Genomic DNA, 22,811 nt, shown 5'->3' with positions numbered 1-22,811 from the left:
TGAGCTCTGTTTGCCTTCAGTACCATCATCTGCAATGGCCTTGTTTGCTTGTTGTGGGCAAGGTTTAGTCCCTGTGCTGTAAGGGGCCAGTCTGTGGTCACCTCAGGCTTGAGTTGGGTCAGACCAGATGCCTGCACTCAGCTTGTTTGTTAGAACTACAGTTGCAGTGAACTGCAGGACACTCTGCCTGCATTGTCCCTTGGAAGGCTTTGTTGGTGGGCAGGGCCTACAGTAAGACCAGATGTTTGCCCCAGTTTCTCTGTTGGAGGTTGCAGTGACCCTGAACTACTGGGTGCTCTCTGTGTGCTGCACCCTGTGAGGTTTTTGTTGGTGGTTGGGGCCAGTAGTCAGATTATATGTCTGCCCCCAGCATTGGGCCACAGTTGAACTGGTGTGTGTGTGTGAACTCCTCCCAGGGCAGGAGTTACTTTGGAGTGGTGCTGGCCACTAGGCTGCTTGCACAATGCCATGTTTTTGGCACCTCCTTGGATAGACTCCTCTCTAGTGGGGAGAGATAGATGGCATGGAGCTGCAGGAGAAAGTGGGGGTGTGGTGCACTGTTAGCAAGCTGGTGGAAAGTGTTTGGGCTGCTTTCCACAAGTGTCAGTGAATGTAGACTGGTGGGCAGGAGAAAGAAATGGTACCAGCTAGCTCCTTTGTTCTTAGATAAGCTTCACAAAGGAACTTGCCCTTCCTGTGCAGGCTCTGAGACCAGCAAAGAATTCTTCCGCGATACCCCAGGTGCCTCAGAAACTTCTACTTCTGTGTTATAACTTGGCAGGGTTTTTGTCATGCTGTCTTTTTAATGCCAAGGACACAGTTTTCTATAGCCCTTTGGCTCTTGCAGAGCCAAGCCTGCTTATTTTTAATGTTCCTGGTGTTTAGCCCCACTGATTGTAAAAACTTGCAAAGTTAAGCCCCTCTAGTTTCAGAGTCAAATGTTATGGGGATTCATCTTCCCAGTGCAGGTCCCCCGTGCCTGGGGTGACTGATATGGGATTTGCTCTTCCTCTTCTTCATGCCTGCAATGTCCCTCCCTCCTGCAGTCAGTCTTGCGGGTCAGTTTGGTTCCTGAGTGTGTCTCCAGCCTTCCTACCATTTTTTGATGTGGCCTCCTCTCTACAATTAACTGTGGAAAGCCTGATCTGCCAATCTTCCCATCATTTTCTGTGTTAGTTACACTGATGTGGGTGTTATCTAGGTGTGTCTGTGGGACAAGATGAGACTAGGATCCTCCCACTCCACTATCTTCCCCAGCATTTGACATTTTAAGTATTATGTGCCATAGTGTGGACCTCCTTGGGTTCATCTTGTTTAGGACTCTCTGTGTTTCTTGGATTTGGATGTCTATTTCCATCTTCAGGTTAGGAAAGTTTTCTGTTATTATTTCCTCTAATAACTTTTTTTATACTTTTCTCTGTCTCTCATTCACCTGGGACTCCTATAATGTTTGTTCACTTCATGTTGTCCAAGAGATCTCTTAATCTATCCTCAGTTTTTTTTTAAGTTCTGTTCTCTTTTTACTGTTCAGCTTTTGTGCTTTCCGTTACCCTTTCGTCTAGTTCACTGATACATTCTTCTGCATTTTCTAATTTACTCTCAAGTCCCTCTAGTGTGTTTTTCATTTCAGTTATGGTAACTGATTGGTTCTTTTTAATATTTTCTATCTCTATATTGACAGACTACTGAGTTCCCTCTTTGCTCCAGTCCAGTGAATATGTTTACAATCATTACTTTAAATTCTTTACCAGGCATCTTGCTTATCTTTGTTTCATTTAGTTTTTTTTCTGAAGTTTTTTCCTGTTCTTTCTTTTGAAACATATTTTTCTCTCTCCCCATTTTGCTTGACTTTCTGTGTTTATAGTTATGGATTAGGCAGAAAGACTACTTCTCCTAACCTTGAAGGAGTGTTTTTGTGTATGGTGTCCTCTATGTAGACTGTGTGTCCTTGGTGACTATTGGTGGCTGGCTGGAGCTGTGGCAGTATATGCTAGTTACTGTTTGAAACTGTGGCTTTTTATGGAATGAATAAATAAGCCCAAAAAGAATTTTAAAAAGACAAGACAAATTTTAAAAACTTAAAAAAATAAAAATGAAGATAATTTTTACATAAAATTTACACATGTAGCTTATTTTCTGTGCCCCAGCACCACAGAGGCTGGTGTGGTCTTATAGACTCTGGGTTCACTGAGGTTGTGAGCTCACTGTGAGCCAGATCCTGTTCTGGTCTGGGCTTTTAAGGTGGAAGGAGAGAGAGCATTCGCACATCTCCTTGGCCTGTTTAAACCCTGGATTCTTTTTTTTTTTTTTCTGTGCCCCAGTGCAATTGGGAGTGGTGTGGTCTTGTGGATCCTGGGCTTGCTGAGGTCACAAGCTTGCTGTGACAAATGGATCTGCCCATTATCATGTCCAAATACTGCTCTAGTCTAGGCTTTGTTGTCTCTCTTATATACTGGTTCCTCTTTTAAACTGCAGGGTTTTTTGTTTGTTTGTTTGTGCCCGAGGACAGAGGAATCTGTTCCCTTCCCAGTTCCTCAGTACTATCCCTTCCCACTGCCATTCGCAGTATCCTGGGGGTGGGGGTTACCTTTGTTACCCCATCTCTGTTTCTCTTGCTGTTCTCCCACTCATCTCTCTATCTTTGGTTTTCAGAAGCTGTTCAGTCAGCCTTCAGTTTTTCTTCAGGAGGAATTTTTCTATTAATAGGTATAATTTGGTGTGTTCTGTGGAAGAAGTGAGTTCAGGGTCTTCCTGTATCACCATCATGGACTGGAATGTCTTTTTTTTTTTTAAGATTTTTTATTTATTTATTTGAGAGAGAGAGCATGAGAGGGGGGAGGGTCAGAGGGAGACAGCAGACTCCCCACTGAGCAGGGAGCCCGATGCGGGACTCCATCCTGGGACTCTAGGATCATGACCTGAGCTGAAGGCAGTCACTTAACCAACTCTGCCACCCTGGCGCCCGGACTGGAATGTCTTAATTGTGTTTTATCCCCTTTTCTTGATTAAGTTAGTTAGTGGTTTGTATATTTTATTGGGAATTGATATCCTACCAGTATTAAATCTTTCCATCTGTGAACGTGTAATATTTGCCATGCATTTAGATCTTTAATTTCACTTAGAAATGTTTTGTTGTTTTCAGTGTACAAGTCTTAATGTTTTTTTCTGTTAAGTTTATTATTTTGTTATGCTTCTTCTGTTAAATTTACTACATTTCTTCTGTTAAATTTATTCCTCAGGATTTTGTTATTTTGGTGCTATTTCAAAATATACTTGTTTTCATTGCTATTATATAGAAATACAAAAGATTTTTTTTGTATTTTGTTCTTGTATCCTGATATTTCATTGAGCTTGTTTATTAGTTCTAGTAATTTCTTTTTGTGTGTGTGGATTTCTTTAGACTTTCTATATATATGGGAGTGTAATGCCTGTATATAAAGACCAGTTTTACCCCTTTCTTTCAAAGGTGGATACTTTTTCTTTTTCTTGTCTCACTGCATTGGATATAACCTACAGTACAATGCTGATTAAAAGTAGTGAGAGTGAACACTTGCCTTACCGATCTTAGGGGAAAAGTATTCAGTCTTTCACCATTGAGTGTGATATTAGGTAAGTTCCTTCCTATTCCTAGTCTGTTCAGAGTTTTTATTAAGAGTGAATTTTAGATTTTGTCAAATACGTTTTCTGTATCTCTTGAAATGATCATGTGATTTTTGTTCTTTTTTGGACATTTTTATTAATATGGTTTATTACGTTAATTGATTTTCAGATGGAAAAATCCCACTTTGTCATGGCATATGGTCCTCTTTATATGTTGCTGGATTTGGCTTACTCATATTTTGTTGAGGATTTTTCCCTCTGTTCATTTTCTCATCTTGCAATATCTGTCTGGCTTTGGTATGAACATAATTTTGACCTCATAGAATATCTTGGGGAGTGTTCCTTTGTCTTCCTCCCCACCCTCCTTTCTTTTCCCTGAAAGAGTTTGCGAAGGATTTTATAATTTCTTCTTTAAGTGTTTGGTAGAATTCACCAGTGAAAGAGTCTGGGCCTGAGTTTTTCTTTTTAGGCAGTTTTAGTTACTAATTCAATTTCTTTACTTATTATAGGTCTTTTCAGATATTCTTTCTTCTTGAGTCAGTTTTGGTAATTTGTGTCTTTCTAGGAATTTTTCCATTTCACCTAAATTGTCTAATTTGTTAGCATAAAATTATTTATAGTTGTAGTAGTTTATATGCCTTATATGGCAATGAGGTTGGAGATAACAATGAATTTTAGGATTTTGAGATGGGGAGATCATCCCGGATTATCTGAGTTGGGCCCTAAATGTAATCACAAATGCCTTTATAGGAGAGAGGTAGAGGGGTGCCTGCATGGCTCAGTCGGTTAAGCTCTGCCTTAGGCTCAGGTCATGATATTGGGTCCTGGGATCGAGTCCCATGTTGGGCTTCCTGCTCAGCAGGGAGCCTGTTTCTCCCTCTGCCCTTCCCTCTGCTCATGCTTTCTCTTTCTCTCTCTCAAACAAATAAATAAAATCTTTAAAAAAAAAAAAAGAGAGCAGTAGAGGTATGCTGTTGAGGACATATCTAGTAATGGAATTTCTGGGTCATAATTATATATATGCTCAAATTCAGTACATAATACTAAACAGTTTTTCAAAGAAGATAGACCAATTTATATTCTTACTGGCAGTGTATTAGAATTCTAGTTACTCCACATCCTTGCCACTTGATATTGTCAGTGTCTTTATTTTTAACTATGTTAGTGTTATATGAGATATGTTAGTGTTATCTCTTTGTGGTGTTAACTTTTTTCCCCTGATGACTAATGAGGGTGAGTTCCCTTCCAAATGCTTACTAGCCATCACATAAACTCTTTTGTGAAATGCCTATTGAAGTCTCTTTTTCATTTTTCTTTTGGACTGTTGGTCTTTTTCTTATTAATTTATATAAGTTTGTGTATATATTCTAGTTATAGGCTCTTTGTCACTTGTACCATACATGTTGTAAATATTTTCTTCCAAATATGTATGACATCTTTTGATAAGCAGAAGTTATTAAATTTAATGGAGTTTACTGTATCAAACTTTCTTATTTATGGTTATTGCTTTTTGTGTTCTGTTTTGGAAATCTTCTACTCCAACCTCATGGAAATATTCTCGTGTATTATCTTGTTATTGTTTTTCCTTTGACACCGAGATCAACAATTCACCTATAACTGATTTTTGTGTATATGGTGTGAGTTATAAGTCAGATTTTCTTTTCTTTTTTTCCTCTCTCACCTTCTTCCTTTTATTCTTTTTTTTTTCCGGCATGGTGATTTCTACTTGACCTACCTTAGAGTGTTTTTTCTCTACTATTCTGCAGTACCAACTTTGTCACAAGTGAAGTGCCTGTGTCAGGGTCTATTTCTAGACTCTAATCAGTTTCTTTGGTGCATTTATCTATGCTTTTGCTAATGTGTTCAAACATTAAGAAATAATGTCCTTATTTCTTTAATTTTTTAATACTTCATTTTGTTTTTCTTCTTTAAGATGGTCTTAGCTGTTCTTGGATTTTCCATTTCCATATTAATTTTTGGAAAATCTCATCAATTTCTGTAGGAAAACTTTTCGGGACTTTGATTTTGGTTGCATTGAATCTATAGTTCAATTTGAGGAGATGAATTATTTAGAGTTGACTCTTGAACAACATGAGGGTCAGGGACACTGACCTCCATGCAGTTGAAAATCCATGTATAACTTTTGATTCCCTCCAAAATTTGCTACTAATGTCTACTGTTGACTGGAAGCTTTACTGATGACATAAACAGTTCATTAACACATATTTTGTATGCTATATGTATTATATACTGTATTCTTACAATAAAATAAAGGAAAATTAAAATCATAAGGAAATGAAAATATTTATAGTACTGTACATAAATTTATTGGAAAAAACTGTTGTATAAGTGAACCCACACAGTTCAAATTCATGTTATTTGATGGCCATTTGTGTGTGTGTGTGTGTGTGTGTGTATATATATATATATCGTGAAGCAATAATATTTACCTATATAAATATATAAGTATAATATGAACATGCGTATTATAGTATTTATATATTTATATGTAAGTATACATACTTTTTATACCTAAGTATATGTATCTCAGTATAATATACATATGTATATTATATAAATATAATAATGGAATAAAACTATGCCTTGCTTCTTTATGCTTTTACACTTACTTATTCTAAGCTTCTCTCCCTCTAGTTCTTAATTTTTTTCCTCTTCAAACTCACTTGAAGTAATCATCACCTCCTTCCCTAACACTTTCTCCCCACTCCCCTTATTTGCCACGTGTTTATATGAGATACTTCGTAGGCATCCTGGATGGGGCTTGGTACTGGAATATTATCTCTTGCTTCTCTTTTGCTCCAGGGTTGTGGCCATTAGTATTTGCTAAAAAGAGGACAATCAAATGAGGAACTAAGTATCGATTTTATCTAAGGCTTTCTGGTAATGAGTCTAAACTGGGAACTATTCTGGAACCCCCTCCTCCATCTCAAATTGAAGGCAGCATGTATGAAATGGAGAAGGTAACCTGCTTCATTCTAAGCAGACTGTGCCTAGGTGGGAATATGCATGGAAACTGGCAGCTTAAAGCCTCCAGAAAGGCAGACTTAGGAAAGTGAGACAAATTATAGGCATTTAGCTGTGACTCTGTAGAAGTCGTCTCCAAATTGCATTGACTGCACAGTATCAATAAAAAACATGAACATCTATCACCAATGTTTGTGTATTTATTTATACATAAGCGTACTGTAATTTACTGTATAAATTCTACAATATACAAAAAGTTAAAAATGATAAGCAGTATTTTGCAAAATGATTTCCATGTTGTTTCTTAGTGGTACAGAGCTCAATAAGCACTACTGTTTTTGAAAAGCATGATTTAATATTTGTGATGTAGTAATTTGAAGGTCTCATTCTAAGGCAAATTTATTATTTCAGTATATGGTTTTTAATGCTATTGTATTTGAAAAAGATACTTTCAAAGATTTGAAATTTCAAATGGAAGAGGTACATCTTGGTTGTGCTTAGTAAAATCACATTTCTCATTTTTCATTTCTATTTTACTTTTCAAAGTTTTTAGTCCAGATTTTATCAGTAAAATGTCGTCTTTTCTGAGTAATTAGTTCTGGCAAACTAATTGGAAGGCGTTGCATTTTTTATATTTGAAAGGAAAAATGGTCTCCTAACCTGCTGAAACCCTTCTTTTGTGAGATTTTTAAACAGATGAGGAAATGGTTTCTAAGTTGTTGAAGTGTGATACCACGAGCTTGTAGGGTGATCATAGCACATTTGCACGCACAGAATATAACACTGGATGAAAATATTTCCAATACTTTTCAAAATGTTCTTAACACGAGTTCATTTCAAAAAGAGTTATTTTCGGGGCGCCTGGGTGGCTCGGTTGAGCGACTGCCTTCGGCTCAGGTCATGATCCCGGGGTCCTGGGATAGAGTCCCACATCGGGCTCCCTGCTCGGCGGGAAGCCTGCTTCTCCCTCTCCCACTCCCCCTGCTTGTGTTCCTGCTCTCGCTCTCTCTCTCTCTGTCAAATAAATAAATAAAATCTTTAAAAAAAAAAAAAAAAGTCTATATATTCACTTACATTGTTCTGCACTTCTTCCCCAATGACCTTTTTGACCTACTTTCCCCCATTACAGTTTTATTTGGAAACCCACTGGCCTACACGCTTAGCTTTTCCAGTATAATCCTACTTCTTAGCCCTAACAGAAACCTCAGTGTCTTTACATTAATATTTACTATGTGCTGGCACAACTATATGCCTGGCACTGTGCTGCTTCCAGCTTGAAGTGTTCTTGTCCTTAGGAAATTCAGTCTGGTGTTGAAGACAGAGAGGTGCGAAAAACAAGAACAAAAACAAAAAAAACAATTACAGTTTCTCTATGAGAAGAACAACGGCTGAAAAAAGAGACTTTTATCTTTACTTTTTCTTTATCCAACCCAGATTTCCTACATGGGAAAAAAGAATAACTTATTTGATTGGTCAGATCTTCCCATTCATTCTGTAAACTACAAGTACCTGGAATTATTAACTCCAAAAAATATTTTTTAAATCCTCTTTCCCCTGCCTAACTCGGGAGCAATGACTCTTTTTTACCCTCTGTGGTTCTGTCCCCAGGAAACAAGGACACTCATAGCAAGGCCCAGGGATTATCCCCTAAAGTAGTGAAAGAAAATATTAGAATCTAACAATTTTCTTTAACAAATAAGAAAGTAAGCACATACAACTAACTATAAGCAATAGACAAATATTCTGAGGAAAAGCGTGAGTTTTATACTCAGAGAGGTCGTACTACTGCCTTCATGAGTTCAGGGTATTGCATTTGTTAAGTGGATTGACCACTTAACTAAGTACTTACCTTAAGTAGCATATTCAGTGTGCTTTACAAATAGATGAGGACTGAGCATAAAAAATTTCATGGCAAAATATTTTTCAAAAGTTGGCAAACATAAAGATATACCATGTACTTTGGTCTTAGAAAAAGACAAATGTTCCAAATTTGCTAACCTTTTCTGGGATGACAAATAACTATCAACAGTATGTAAACTAGCAAATATTTTAAAATGGATATTTCTTAATCTGTCTTTTCAGAGTAAGGGAGTGACATTTTAATAAGTGTGAAAATAACTTTTTTTTTTAAAGATTTTATTTATTTATTTGACAGAGAGAGACACAGCGAGAGAGGGAACACAAGCAGGGGGAGTGGGAGAGGGAGAAGCAGGCTTCCCGCCGAGCAGGGAGCCTGATGTGGGACTCGATGCCAGGACCCTGGGAGCATGACCTGAGCCTAAGGCAGACGCTTAACGACTGAGCCACCCAGGCACCCGAATATATAGACTTTTAAAAGATGTGCCATGAGGGACTTTTACTGAGTGGGGCCAAAAGTGACATAGTAGAATTAACTGAAATAAAAATTCTCTTCAGGTTCAGGAGAAATTCTAGGTGGTATGAGTAGGCCTTATGAGACTACTCTTTAGAACTTTTGTTCAAGATTCTAATAGAATTTAGGCAAAGAGTTGTTTTGCTCATGTTGCTGCCACTGAAGAGAACTCTGCTCAAATAAGGAAAGTAAAAAGGTAGTGATCTGAGGGGGGAGAAGCAGTATTTTTGCCACATAGTTAAGGATAAATTGAGCATGAGTGTTCTAAAGGATTTTCCCCCCAATTATTTTGTATTTATTAAAATGCACATTCCAAGTAGACTTCCATTAGTAAGGTTATCATAACATTAGGAAGCATGAGGGTCCACATTGAATACACATATAATGTACCACAGTTTGGTGTTTTTGTGACAATATAGTAATTGTCACTCAGTTACCTTAAACTACAAATTATACAAATATATAAAAATCATACATATAAAACCCATTAAGCCAATCAGATGCAGCAATAGCAAAATGACCCAACATATGTTGTTTGTACAACAAATTTTTTCAGTACAACTCAAGTGTTTGTTATATACTTTGAAGCAAAAATTTCAACATAACTCAGGATTTATTACATACATCAAAAATTGAACAGTTGATTCTTGAAAAGACACAAAACAACAGATTCCTGGGAAGTTAATGTTTATAAGTAAGGCCATGTTGATTCAAGTTAGCAAAGGTTGGGGATAAATATAATTCTTTTCAAGTTAAATTTGTAATCGGTTTTCCCTATTCCCCTCACATCTCCCCTCCATTCACCTTCCTTCTGTTTCTCTTTAAAATCTATACGAAAATGTCTTGTAATTTTTAAAAGTTACCCATCATGTGTAGTGACCAGAGCCCTTAGGAACAAAGTTAAATACCAACCCACAAATATCTGTTAGCGAAGTTACTCTGGAGGAAATGAGACAACTCAACACCAAAAGCCATTGGTCCATTGCTCCATTCCCGTGTACTTGCTGTTCCAAATTATTAAATTGCAGTTCCTTCTGTGGCTGATTAACTGAATGAATATTGGAATAACTTGCAAGCAGGATCACTGCCATCTGTGGGATACAGTTCTTGGTCCATATCAGATTAAGACTAAAATGTGGTAATGATGGTCATTTTTAGTTAGCAAGCAGAGCTCATTATTCATGGTACTATGCCCTTCTCTCCTCTCTCATGATTCCCTGAATGATTTTATATTTGTTTACATTTTGCTTCTCTGCTAACTTACTGGTAACCTTATTGAGGGTAGGGATGAGATTTCTACTCATATTAATATTCCACTGCCTAGAATAATACCTTTTACTTAGGAGATTCTCATAAGATATTTGTTGAAATGAACTTTTATCTATTTCTTCTTTGCCTTCTAAAGTCTAATGTTAATTTATTTACATTGTAGATGCTGAGAAAAACTCTTAAAGGGTCTGAAAGTAAAGAACTGGAAATAACACCTGAAGTGCCAACTTTGATACCATTTGGGGACGTGGTATGTGAGACTCATCTTCCACAAACCTGTACAGATTATTTCTGAATTTATGTGAAGACCAGTTAATATTTATTATTTGATAATCAAAAAGTACATATAGAAAATGGTTCTCTCTGATAACATTTATGAATTGTTCATTTTTTCATCAAGTCAGAAGAGCATTCTGTAATCACTGAAATTATGGAAAGCATCTTGATTCACAGGAAAAAAAAAAAATGTTCCCTATGTAGGGATTCCCAGACTCTAGTTACATCAGAATCGTCTAGTATACTTTTTAAAAACATTGATTCTTGGGGCGCCTGGGTGGCTCAGTCGTTAAGCATCTGCCTTCGGCTCAGGTCATGGTCCCGGGGTCCTGGGATTGAGCCCCGCATCGGGCTCCCTGCTCAGCAAGAAGCCTGCTTCTCCCTCTCCCACTCCCCCTGCTTGTGTTCCCTCTCTCGGTCTCTCTCTCTGTCAAATAAATAAATAAAATCTTTAAAAAATAAATAAATAAATAAAAAATAAAAACATTGATTCTCGGCCCTCACCTAAGATCTGCTAACTTAGAATCTGGGAATGGGGCCTAAGATTCAGTATTTTTATTGTGCTGGGCAGGTGACTGTATTTATTGTCAGATTTAGGAGGCTTTGAGCTATGATTGGAAAATTGACCCCACACCTTTCCCTCAAGTCCCAGGAACAAAAGCAAACATACTCATGAATCATACATACACACAAACACACAGGTAGGACCCAATATCTGGGCTGAGAACCAGAAAAAAATCTGTTTTTTCCTTTGGGTGCTATAGAATATAGGACATGAGGATCTATGTACATTCAGAACTATCAAATATTGTGACATTCTTTTACAGTTATCTCTCTTCCTGAACATCATTAGAATAGTTAATGGGTATGAAGTGAGAGAGTTTCTCTTGGCCTTCTTCTCTAGATCCTATCATATACTATACATTTTCTTGATTAAAAAATATATGATTTATTTAACACCATGATTTTTTGGGGGAAAAGTAAAACTGTATTAATGTATACATTTTGTTTTTACAAAACGAGCACAGCGTGCATTTATCCACATAACTTTATAACGCTTTCGTATATCACAGTCAAAGTCACTGTTCGAATCTACTTAGAAAAAGATTACTTGAAATCACTTTTGGCTGTAAGGTATCATGCATGCCATTATGTTGACGTACTGATTTCCGTAACCCATACTCTTGAGTATGACATCTACAGTCCTTCAGAATTGATACTTTGATTTCATTCACACTTCCTAACTTCGTAGTTTGTATTTTCCTTAGTTGAATTACATATTGCTAGATATTAATAACCTTCTTTTAAAAGTCCGCTGGAAGTTTTTGACAGATGTTTGGCATGTGATAGCTCCTCTCGGTGTATGATTTGTCACGTGACTTTCTCTCTGAAAGTTCTTTGATTTATTCTGAGGTATTTGGCAAGGCTTGTCCAAGTGTCTGCAATGAGAGCTACATCACAACCCACTATTCCTCTTTCTGATAGAGCCCTTTTTTGGAAAAAATGTGTAAAAGCCTGTCTTAAAATTGGGTGCCTAAAGTGCTTTTGCAAACACCCTTCTAGTTGCTTTCCTGTTTTACATGCATGTTGGGGGGTTGGTGAAGATGTTGACATGTTTATAGCATTGGGCCACAGATGGGTCTCAGAATTTGTGGCAACATTTGTTATCCATAGCCTGTGAATGGTCATCATTATGTTTTTAAGTGTTAAATACTTTTCTACATTTGAAAAACCATGAGAGACTCTTAACTCTAGGAAACAAACTGAGGGTTGCTGGAGGGGAGGTGGGTGGGGAGATGGGGTAACTGGGTGATGGGCATTAAGGAGGGCTTGTGATGTGATGAGCACTGGGTGTATATGCAACTGATGAATCACTGACCTCTACCTCTGAAACTAATGATGTACTTATTATATGTTGGCTAATTGAATTTAAATAAAAATATATTTGAATAGAAATTTTTCTTTTTTCTTTTATATGGATCTATGATATAAAAGTATAAAGAGCTATCAAAAGATAAGGAAAGTTAGGGTAGTTGCCCATGGCTTCATGTTCAATACTTGGCAGGCAGGCAATGATTTATGACAGAATGTTAATGTATAGCATTATGCAATCCAACATTGTAGTTATACTGCCCTGTTTTACCCTCCTCATATATAACTCTGATTTTAAGAAATAAAAATGATTCATGGAATCACCTATGGCGGTACCATTTAAAATCCTGCCTAGATCATGTTATATGCCTTACACCCCTTTGCATTTGAAAACTTAGAACCTTTCCTTTAACATAACATTTCATATCAAAGTTTCCTTAAGAAGTAGACCATGGTACTTTCTTCTTTGGATTTCATCATTCATATGACATAGTCTTTTACTTAAATCCTGGATGCTAATTTCTTTTTCTGTATTATTTTAAAACCAAATCTTTAAAATTATTTACATACATTTAAAAATACTATTGGGTCATTTCTTTTGTTTTACAGTGTTTAACATAATATTGCTATTGTTTTTACTTGGTTTTTAAGACCAAACATGGCTAAATATATTTGGCTGAAAGTGCAAATCAGTATTCAAATATTCCTGTGTTTATTTTTTATTTGATTTTATGCTTAAGCAGGAGATATAATTTTATTTAACATTTAGAAATACTTTGTACAGAGAGAAGGAATATTTCACAGTCCTTGGGATGTTGTAGTGGATGAATGATTGTTGAATGAATAGAGTGGTTTTAGGATACTGGATAAAAAAGCCCATCTGAGGCAAGGCATATTTTTTATTATTATATGCAGGATGCTACACTTTGTCAATTCTCACCTAATATAAAATAACAATGATTCAAAGAGTGATGGTTAGATTTAAGTTAGTGCTTTTTTCTTTCTTCTTCTTCTTCTTTTTTTTTTTTTTTGCTTTCTATTCTTGTTCATTTTAATTTTACTTTGAATAAATCCTGCCTATTTTTCTTCTGTATTTCTCTTTTCTGGTGTTTTCCCTTAACTAGATATTTCTAATGAGAAACAATATTTTTAATAAGAGAAATTAGCAAAGTGGAGCTTTTAAAAATACATAGTTTGGTATAGAATAAAATGGAAGGAAAGTTAACTTTTAAAAACTCATTTGCTGTGTTTTTATTTTGATTGTTTTAGGTTGGCTGCCTTGCTGTTCATATAAAGAACTGCAGACATTTCACACCTAGGAGTATCCTTTCTTTTGATTTAAGAACCATACCATGATCATATATGTCTGTTTCAGTTACATATTGCTGCCTTAAAACACTCCACGGCTTAGTGGCTTAAAACCTTCACCATTTTATTATCAATCACTGTGTGTATTCACTAGGCGCCACTTGTCCCCATGATCACAGCAGGCTCTGCGGTCAGCTGGCAGTTCAAAAGGGCTAGAATATCTAAAATGGCTCATTTACGTGTCTGGTGTTTTAGTGAGGATGCCTGGAAGACTGGACTTAGCTGGGAAGCTGAAATGGTTAGACCTTTCTCTCTTTCCGTAGAGTCCCAAGGTCTTGTTTTTCCATCATATTTTTTTTTCTGCATTAATTTTGATCTTTTAAAAAATATTACATTAAAATATTATTTATTTTGATTACTGAAGTTTTGGGTGTCCCCTTAAATTTTGGACCATGGCTGGTGCCGCTCTTACCCTGTCCTAGACCCAGCCCTGGTCATGTCCAGTGCACATTAAAGTAGTCACAGGGCCAGGCCAGATTCAAGAGCAGAGGAAAATAAACACCATCTTTTGATGTGCAAAGTGATGAAAGTTTTTCACCCATCCATAATCCACCTCAATCACTATATGAGTTTAAGGAAAAATATATATCTTACCAAAAAAAAGGAAAAATATATATCTTAGATGATACTACTAATTATTTCTAAGTAATAATTGTGCTATCTTAAACATTGTTTGAAGGATTTACTTATCTTGGTGCCTTTAAATAAACTGATTGCTCATTATCAGATTTTTCATGGCATAAAACCAGTTTCATTATGAAGACTTGGTGTTTCTTTTTTATATAAAGTGAATTTTTTTTTTTTAAGATTTTATTTATTTTTACGAGAGAGAGAGCACGAGTGGGGAGGGTAGAGGCAGAGGAAGAAGCAGACTCCCCGCTGAGCAGGGACCCCGATGTGGGACTACATCCCAGGACCCTGGGGTCATGACATGAGCCGAAGGCAGACGCTTAACTGACTGAGCCAGCCAGATGCTCCTATAAAGTGAATTATTGAAGAGAATTCTGCATAAAGAGATTTTTGAAGATAATTAGTTAAATCATAAAAACAAAGTTGTTTTATTTTTATTTTATTTTATTTTAATATTATCTTAGTCACCATACATCACTAGTTTTTGATATAGTGATCCATGAACAAAATTGTTTTAATGCATAGAGTGCTATGAAAGACAAAAATACAGTATAGTATACTGAAGTATATAGTGAAATGAATAAGAGAATAGAAAACTGCTTTAAATTTTGCTGTCTTAATGTTAAAAATAACTCAAGTGACTTTTGAATTTTTGCATTTCCACATAATTATGCTTAGAAAAGTTTTTAACTATATATTGCAAATATTTAGTCACCTTAAAAATAATACGTAGAGGGGCTCCTGGGTGGCTCAGTTGGTTAAGCATCTGAGTCTTGATTTCGGCTCAGGTAATGATCTCAGGGTCACTCACACTGGGCGTGGAGCCTGCTTAAGATTCTCCCCCCTCACTACCACCCTGCCGCTAGCACTCTCGCTCTCTCTCAAAAAAAAAAAAAAAAAAAGAAAATACACAGAAACATTTACAAAAGATTGTAATTGAAATGTGAGGATGGAAATACGAGAAGTGATCTAAAGAATAATCAACCTTCCTTTTTCTACTTACGTTGTGCCTACCATCGATGGGCAAAAATACTATTTTAAAAGACTTTAAAAATTGTTAAATATGCTCTACAATTACCTTCTTTATTTGTTTGTTTGATTCTTAGGTTTTGCCTGAATTGCTTAATGGATTAATTTTATAGTGTGTTATTGTACAATTATAACAAAATTTGTTTCCTCAATATGTGTATTTTCAGTCAGTTTATATTACAGTAATTTGTTCATTCGCATCTCTATAAACAACATTGTGAAATGTACAAAAATGTGTAGCTTGCTATCCCCAAATGATGAAAAGAACACTACAATTAATTTTGATGACATAAAGTACTTTTCTGTACAGGTAATGTTAAAGTTCTCTTCTGGATATAAGAATGCATTTTTATAGTTTCAAATAATCTACACTAATTATATCCCTTTTTAGGGATAGGAAAGAAACAAATGCAGTGCCTTTTTATTTGATATTTTACAATATTTTACTTCTGTACTATGGGCTATATTGTTGTTGTTTTTTTTAATAAACAACTTACTAGAAAATGCATAATCTTGATGATCTTCTTCCCTAGGAGCTTACTGTCTGTGGTTCTGCGTGTTCGTCAAACATGCATTTTTCTCTATCTTGCTCTCCTCCTCTCTATCCTCTTCCCCCCTGTCTTAGCTTGGGCTGCTGAATGACCATAGATGGGGTGGCTGAAACAACAGACATTCATTCCTCAGCTTTCTGGAGGCTAGGAAGTTTCGGGATCAGGGTTCTGGCAGATCCGGTGTCTGGTGAGAGCCTGCGCGCTGATTTCCTGATGGTCATCTTTTCATTGTATAGTGACATGGCAGAGAGCAAAGAGATCCTCTTTCTTGGGTCTCTTCTAGTAAGGGCACTAATCCAACGCATGAGGGCTCTACCCTTATGACCTAACTCCCTCCCCAACACCACATCTACAAATACCATCACATTGGGGATTTAGGCTTCAACATGCCAATTTTGAGGGGATGCAAAGGTTCAGAGCATACCCTTTCTCTTTTTTTCATTTCCTCATTTCCCTCTCTCCTTTCTTCTTATATAAACTCTAATTGTTTTTGCATGGATTAACTTATTTAGTCTTTATAACAACCCCCCCAAAATATATATATTCTCTTACTATAATCCTCATTTTGCAAATGAGGAAACAGGTACTGTTAGGTAGAAGAACTTTCTTAAGGTCCTAGAACTAGTAAGTGGTGGAGCTGGGAATGGAGTCAGTCTGGCTTCAGACTACACTTTATTAAGCTTCCTCTCACACCAGAGCTTCCTATGCTGAGTTTGCATCTCTTTGTAGCTAAGCTTCTTAGAATCTTAAATGTATCTCAGAGTTTTCTTTAAGTGAGCAACACTATTTCATGTAGCTGTAGGATTCATTGATTAGCCCAGTTGTTAGTCCTAATAGTTTTATTATATTGGTTAAATTTTAGTGAAATCCTAAAACATTTCCTCAATGCTCTATATTTTTTAACCTTCAATTTTAACCTTCAAAACTTTATTTTGCTTAAGTCTTGAGTACTGAAGATAGTTCTTTAAGCATAGTTTAAAAAAAAAAAGGCATAGTTTTGCTAAAGGCAATCTATACTATTTGTTTTACTTTGCAAATAGTTTTCCTGAGCTTGCCAAATTTTTAAGAATTTTGTGGGTGTATGTCCACTTAAATAAAACTTTTTGTTTTCTTGAGAAAGCAATGCAGAACAGAGTCAAAAATTTAGGATTGGTTAGTTTGAATAATTCCCTGCAGGCTTTAGGCTGTAGGGTCATCCCTAGTTGCTTGGTTCCTGGTCTCAGGATGATTTAGGGCCAGGGAAATACTGGCTCCATGTGAGAGTTAGATAAGGAAGTGGTTAGGGCTATAATTTTGGGATTAGTTTGCATATGAAAGACGTGCTTCCATCTCACTAAACCCTTGCTGTCTCTAGGAGCTGGCTAGCCCAGGGAGAGAACGTGTCTCTGGCCAGGCTTTTTAAGATGTCAAAACATCATAAAATTCAGAAAAGAAGATTAAACATGGGAGAAAAAGTTGTTTTTCTTTGCTTTAACCATTGTAGAGCTGTTTGATTTTCAAACTGTGTATTTATATAACTAGGATAAAATAAAATACATTTTATACTTTGGGATACTTTTACCAATAAGTTACTGAACAAAGACTGAGAAGGATGTTGGATGTCTTTTCATACTCACTATTTGTATTGCCTAGATTATCTGGGCTAGATATTGGATTACCTTTTATAATACAGTTTCAGTAGAGTGTTGAGGCTAAACTTTTGTGTAGAGTTAGAGAATGTAGGCAGTACATGTTTCAAAAGACCGTAATTGGTGTTACACATAAACAACGTCCTGATTTTTGTTGACATTAGGGTATATGTGACCATGCGATTGAAAAGTTATAAGGCTAATAACATGTGAAAACTAACCATTAAGCATGTATATAACAAAATCTAGTTTATGGATGTACTTATTCAGAAATTATATCTGAAATTCAGACTGAAAATGTGATAATTCTTTTCATATGTATTTTGTATCAAGGTTCCTAGGCGTCAAGATGATGAGCGGAATAATATTTACTTGGAACTAATGCAATATAAAAATACAGAAAAATATCCTCTCTTTTTAGGGAGTGTTCAGGTACACCTTTATGATGTAATTCAGGTAAGGATCAAGGTTATTTTTTTCACTGTGGTATCACATTGTCCAGTTGGTATTTGTTGTTATTATTTATCTGTATCTGACAGACTCCTTTTGGTTTATTATCTACCTTCAAACTTATATGCTTTGGAAACAGTGTCTCCCTCTGGCTATATTAAAAAAAAAAAAAAAGGAGTTGGCTTGGAACAGCCTAATATTTTAAAAATTGATTGTGTGGAAGGGCAACCTAGAGGACTAATAAGCATGTTTTATTATGTTTTCTGGAATGTTTTTAAACAGGACTCAGACCACAGACTCTCTTAGTTGACAGCCCAAATTTGAGTTCTTTTCTCCTTAGCTGGGCTGCTTGCAGTCTGCTGGGGCTGTGTTGTTTGGGGTCAGCCAGAGTTGGGGGCAGGGTTTGTACACACATTTTGTCGTTCCTTCTCTCTTGCTTTCTCCTGTCTAGGATTACCCTCTCCCTTTCCAGCAGCCATACTGCCCTGGACTCAAAGGAAGAGAACTAACTGATTAGTGAACAAATATAAACCATCTGAAGGATTTTCAGGGATGTTTGTTAGGAGGCAAAGCAAGGGAGCCTTCGAAGACAATGGAGTTACATGAAAGGACATAGGAGCCAGATTGCAGGGGCTCCTGTTGGCCAATTTCAGGATAATTTGAATATCAAAAACATCATTACAAATTCTGAATAAAGAAAAATCCATAAATCTTGGTGATCTTAAGAAAAAAAAAAGGGGTAGGGGAAGAAAAATGGAATTTAAAAACTTTTTTTTTTTTTTTTTTAAAGATTTTTATTTATTTATTTGAGAGAGAGAGAATGAGAGAGAGCACATGAGAGGGGTTAGGGTCAGAGAGAGAAGCAGACTCCCCGCCGAGCAGGGAGCCCGATGCGGGACTCGATCCAGGGACTCCAGGATCATGACCTGAGCCGAAGGCAGTCGCTTAACCAACTGAGCCACCCAGGCGCCCTTAAAAACTTTTAAACAGGGGCGCCTGGGTGGCTCAGTCAGTTAAGCAGCTGCCTTCGGCTCAGGTGATGATCCCAGGGTCCTGGGATAGAGCCCCGCATCGGGCTCTCTGCTCAGCAGAGAGCCTGCTTCTCCCTCTCCCTCTGCCTGCCGCTCTGTCTACTTGTGATCTCTCTCTCTGTCAAATAAATAAATGAAATCTTTAAAAAATAAATAAATAAAAACTTTTAAACAGAAGAATGTCAGTGTAGAAAGAATGATAGAATTACAGATTGACCATTTTTGCAATTCTTTATAGTGAATGATGATTAGTTCAATCAAGACTTAAAATGCTACTTAAAATATTAGGTAAAAGGTTATTGGGGAGCAAGATATTTTCACACCACTGTAACAGTCTACAGATTAATCGTTGCAAAGGGGTAAAGGTGCCTCTACAATAGAGAGACGTTTTGGTTACCACTTCAACCAAGAGCTTGAACTTAGCATAAGTAATTATGGACAACTTAACATCATATGCTTCCTATGGCAGTACAATATGAAGTATACAGCATTACCTGTGAATCGTTCTCATCAAAAATGTTTACCCCAAATCTAACCAAGCCGAGTCTAGATCTAACTTTTAGTTTATAGGAATTTAGGGGATAGGGAAAAACTTAATACCATGATGATATATGATAAATACATAATGTGGAACATATCAGCTTAGATTCTTTAAAAAGTTAAGGTCAGGGGCGCCTGGGTGGCTCAATCATTTAATTGTCTGACTTTTGATTTCAGCTCAGATCATGATCTCAGGGTCATGGGATCAAGCCCCAAGTTGGGCTCTGTGCTCAGCAGGAAGTCTGCTTGAGATTCTCCCTCTCCCTGCTCTCATGCTCACTTGCTCTCTCTAAAATAAATAAATAAAGCTTTAAATTTGTCGATGGCTATTTGGATCGTTTTCTGTTTTTTTACTATTATGCTCGTTGTTGCAGTGAATTTTCTTGAACCTACCTTCCAGTGCATTTCTGCAAAAAGTGTCTACATTATGATGAATTCCTCTCTCTGAGTCTCTGATGAATTGCTACATCATATGGTAAAAAGACCATTATTATTTAATGGACAGAGTCGTCAGGGAAAGCAGTTTTGGTTATTTATGGATTTCCCCAAAAAGTCTTAGGATTTTAGCTGTGATGTGTTCAAGATATGCTGTCTGTGTGTAATATCTGTCAGCATCCTTCTGTAGGCACTTCTACCTTAAGAATTGTTTCATTTTACTTATTAGAATCCCTCAGTTACCCTCTTTTGGTCAAAACTCAGATCCCAGAAGTACAAAGCTAACCATAAGGAGTTTGGTGCTTTTTGGATTTTTGTTTTTGTTTTAGTTTTGATGCAGTTTCATTAGCTGGATGTTACCTTGGAGAGATGACTGTATAATAATATCCAAACATCTAGACATCAAACAGTAGAGGAAAACAAGAACTATGAGACAATCACAAATATAGTAATTTTTTTTTAAAGATTTTGTTTATTTGTCAGAGAGAGAGAGAGAGCGTGCGCAAACAAGCAGGGGGAGTGGCAGGCAGAGGGAGAAGCAGGCTTGATCCCAGGACCCCGGGGTCATGACCTGAGCTAATGGCAAATGCTTAACAGACTGAGCCACCCAGGTGCCCCAATAATAAATTTTTTGAATCCACTTTGTATCCACTCTATTTAAACTAGGCCTAACGGAGAATAGGTCCCATGGATAAATTTGGCCCACTATAAATAGGCACGTGGCCTTTAAAAAAAACAACAACAATAAACTTTTCTTTTGAGATAATTGTAGATTCACATGCACTTGAAAGAAATAATACAGAAAGACCCTTTGTATCCTTTACTCAGTTTCTGCTGATGGTAACATCTTTAAAAACTACTGTGTTGCAACCAATATACAGAACGTGCCACCTCCACCAGGATTCCTCATGTTGTTGCCTTTTATAGCTACATCTCCTTCCCTCCTGCCTCTGCCCCCTCCTTAACCCTTGGCAACCACTAATCTGTTCTTCCTTTCTGTAATTCTCTCATTTCCAGGATATCATATAAATGGAATCACGTAGTATGTAATCTTTTAGTGTTGGGTTTTTTCACTCAGCGTGATTCTCCAGGAAGTCATCCAGGTGGTTGCATGTGTCACTAGTTCATTTCTTTTTTGCTGTTGAGTAGTACTGCAGGGCGTGAATGTACCACAGTTTGTTTGACCATCTGCCCATTGTAGGACATCTGGGTTTCCAGTTTGGGGCTGTTCTGACTAAAGTTGCTATAAACATTCATGTACAGGTTTTTGTGTGAACATAAGTGTTCATTTCTCAGATAAATTTCTGGTTTGTAAGATAGTTGCATCTATAGTCATTAAAGGAAATGCCAAACTGTTTCCCAGAGTGACTAGGCCATTGTACGTCTTCACCAGAAATGAATGATCCAGTTTCTCAGCATCCTCATCAGCATTTGGTGTTGCCACCATTTTATACCTTAGCTGTTCTGATGGGTTTGTAGTCATATCTCATTGCGGTATGAATTTGTACTTCCCTAATAGCCAATAATGTTGACCATCTTTTCATGAGGGCCTCTTAATTGATTAACGATTCTACTTTTCCTGAACTGTTTACCTTGTGTATCTAGCAAGATGCATAGGCTCCTGCGCAGACTCTACCACACTGGACAGTAAAAGGTCAAGGGAAGCATCATAACCTAGAATGATTCTAGTCCACGAATTTATGCTGATTTGTCTCTAAAACTTGAGCTGTACCATTTGCTCTTTGGAGCACATGCAAGGGTAGATTATATTTAATTCTAGAACTACTCACTAGGGTAGAATTCCTTATGCAGACTGGTCAAATCTAGCACTCAGAATTGGGAAGACTTGATGACCAGATCCAAACTACAGATCATGTTTGGAAGCATGGAGAGCCATCTGAGTGCACAACAATTATTTCATGGGTATACATGAAGATGACACAAATGTATTATTATGATTACCAATTACTATCAGTTACTTTCTGAATATAATTGGTCTGGTTGGGGAGGGCACCAAGACCTTGAGTTGAATTTTAAAAATCACATAGTAGGTTTTGCATAGCTTTGTAAAAAATAATTGGTCTGTAGCTTGTGTCATGAATCCCTTATTTCTTCTTATCCCTGATACATCTTGGATTCCTTTGAGGCTCTGGGAGAAACCAGAAACATTAGCTAATTGTTAAGGCCTAGGGTCCAGTTAAGGCATGTAAGTATATTGGAGTTTATAATATTCCTGTATGAATTATAACAGGAATGTGATTATTAATTTTGGGATGAACTGTAGTACTACTTGTGGTTATTGGTTTGGCTGTACGATCCTTACCAGATAAGCCTAGGACTAAGTGATAAATTCAACAATTAGAAAGACTGGTAGCCACTTATTTGAGAAGGGCAAGAGAGAATTCAAAGGTGTGGAATATTGTTAGAGTAATGTCTCCTAAAGAATCATACCTCCCTCTACCGGTGCCTTTGAGCATCTAGCATCAACCCCTGCCAGCCCTTCGTGGACTAGACTTAGACATGTAACTTGCTTTGGGCAGAGCAAAGCCAAATTCAGGACAGTTTGCCAAATAGCTCATTGCCACACGTTGAAACTCACCAGAAGAGCTGAGTGAAGGCAAGCCTAAAACTCAGTGGATTTAGATGAGATGCATATTCAGGATGAATATTTTAATTGGCTCCAGTGAAGACTTAATTGGGCAGATCTCAGTGAGACCTACGGAAAAAACTCGAAGACATTTACCATAGTTAAAAGTATGACTAAAAGTTTACTTTA

The 22,811-nt window shown here is 36.8% G+C and overlaps 1 protein-coding gene across 1 annotated transcript in view; it reads left to right on the top strand.

The window, feature by feature from the left end:
* The window catches only part of CATSPERT (catsper channel auxiliary subunit tau), a 146,313-nt gene that overhangs the window by 19,600 nt on the left and 103,902 nt on the right, over window positions 1-22,811 (top strand). Inside the window, exons 2-5 of the mRNA XM_036098594.2 lie at window positions 10,389-10,475; window positions 13,643-13,694; window positions 15,568-15,710; window positions 17,913-18,035. Of these exons, the coding sequence (XP_035954487.2) occupies window positions 10,389-10,475; window positions 13,643-13,694; window positions 15,568-15,710; window positions 17,913-18,035 (405 nt within the window). The remainder of the gene's footprint in view (window positions 1-10,388; window positions 10,476-13,642; window positions 13,695-15,567; window positions 15,711-17,912; window positions 18,036-22,811) is intronic.

Source organism: Halichoerus grypus, chromosome 4 (genome assembly GCF_964656455.1).
Source record: "Halichoerus grypus chromosome 4, mHalGry1.hap1.1, whole genome shotgun sequence".
Classification (NCBI taxonomy): Eukaryota; Metazoa; Chordata; class Mammalia; order Carnivora; family Phocidae; genus Halichoerus; species Halichoerus grypus.
This window is presented reverse-complemented; position numbering and strand designations above follow the sequence as displayed.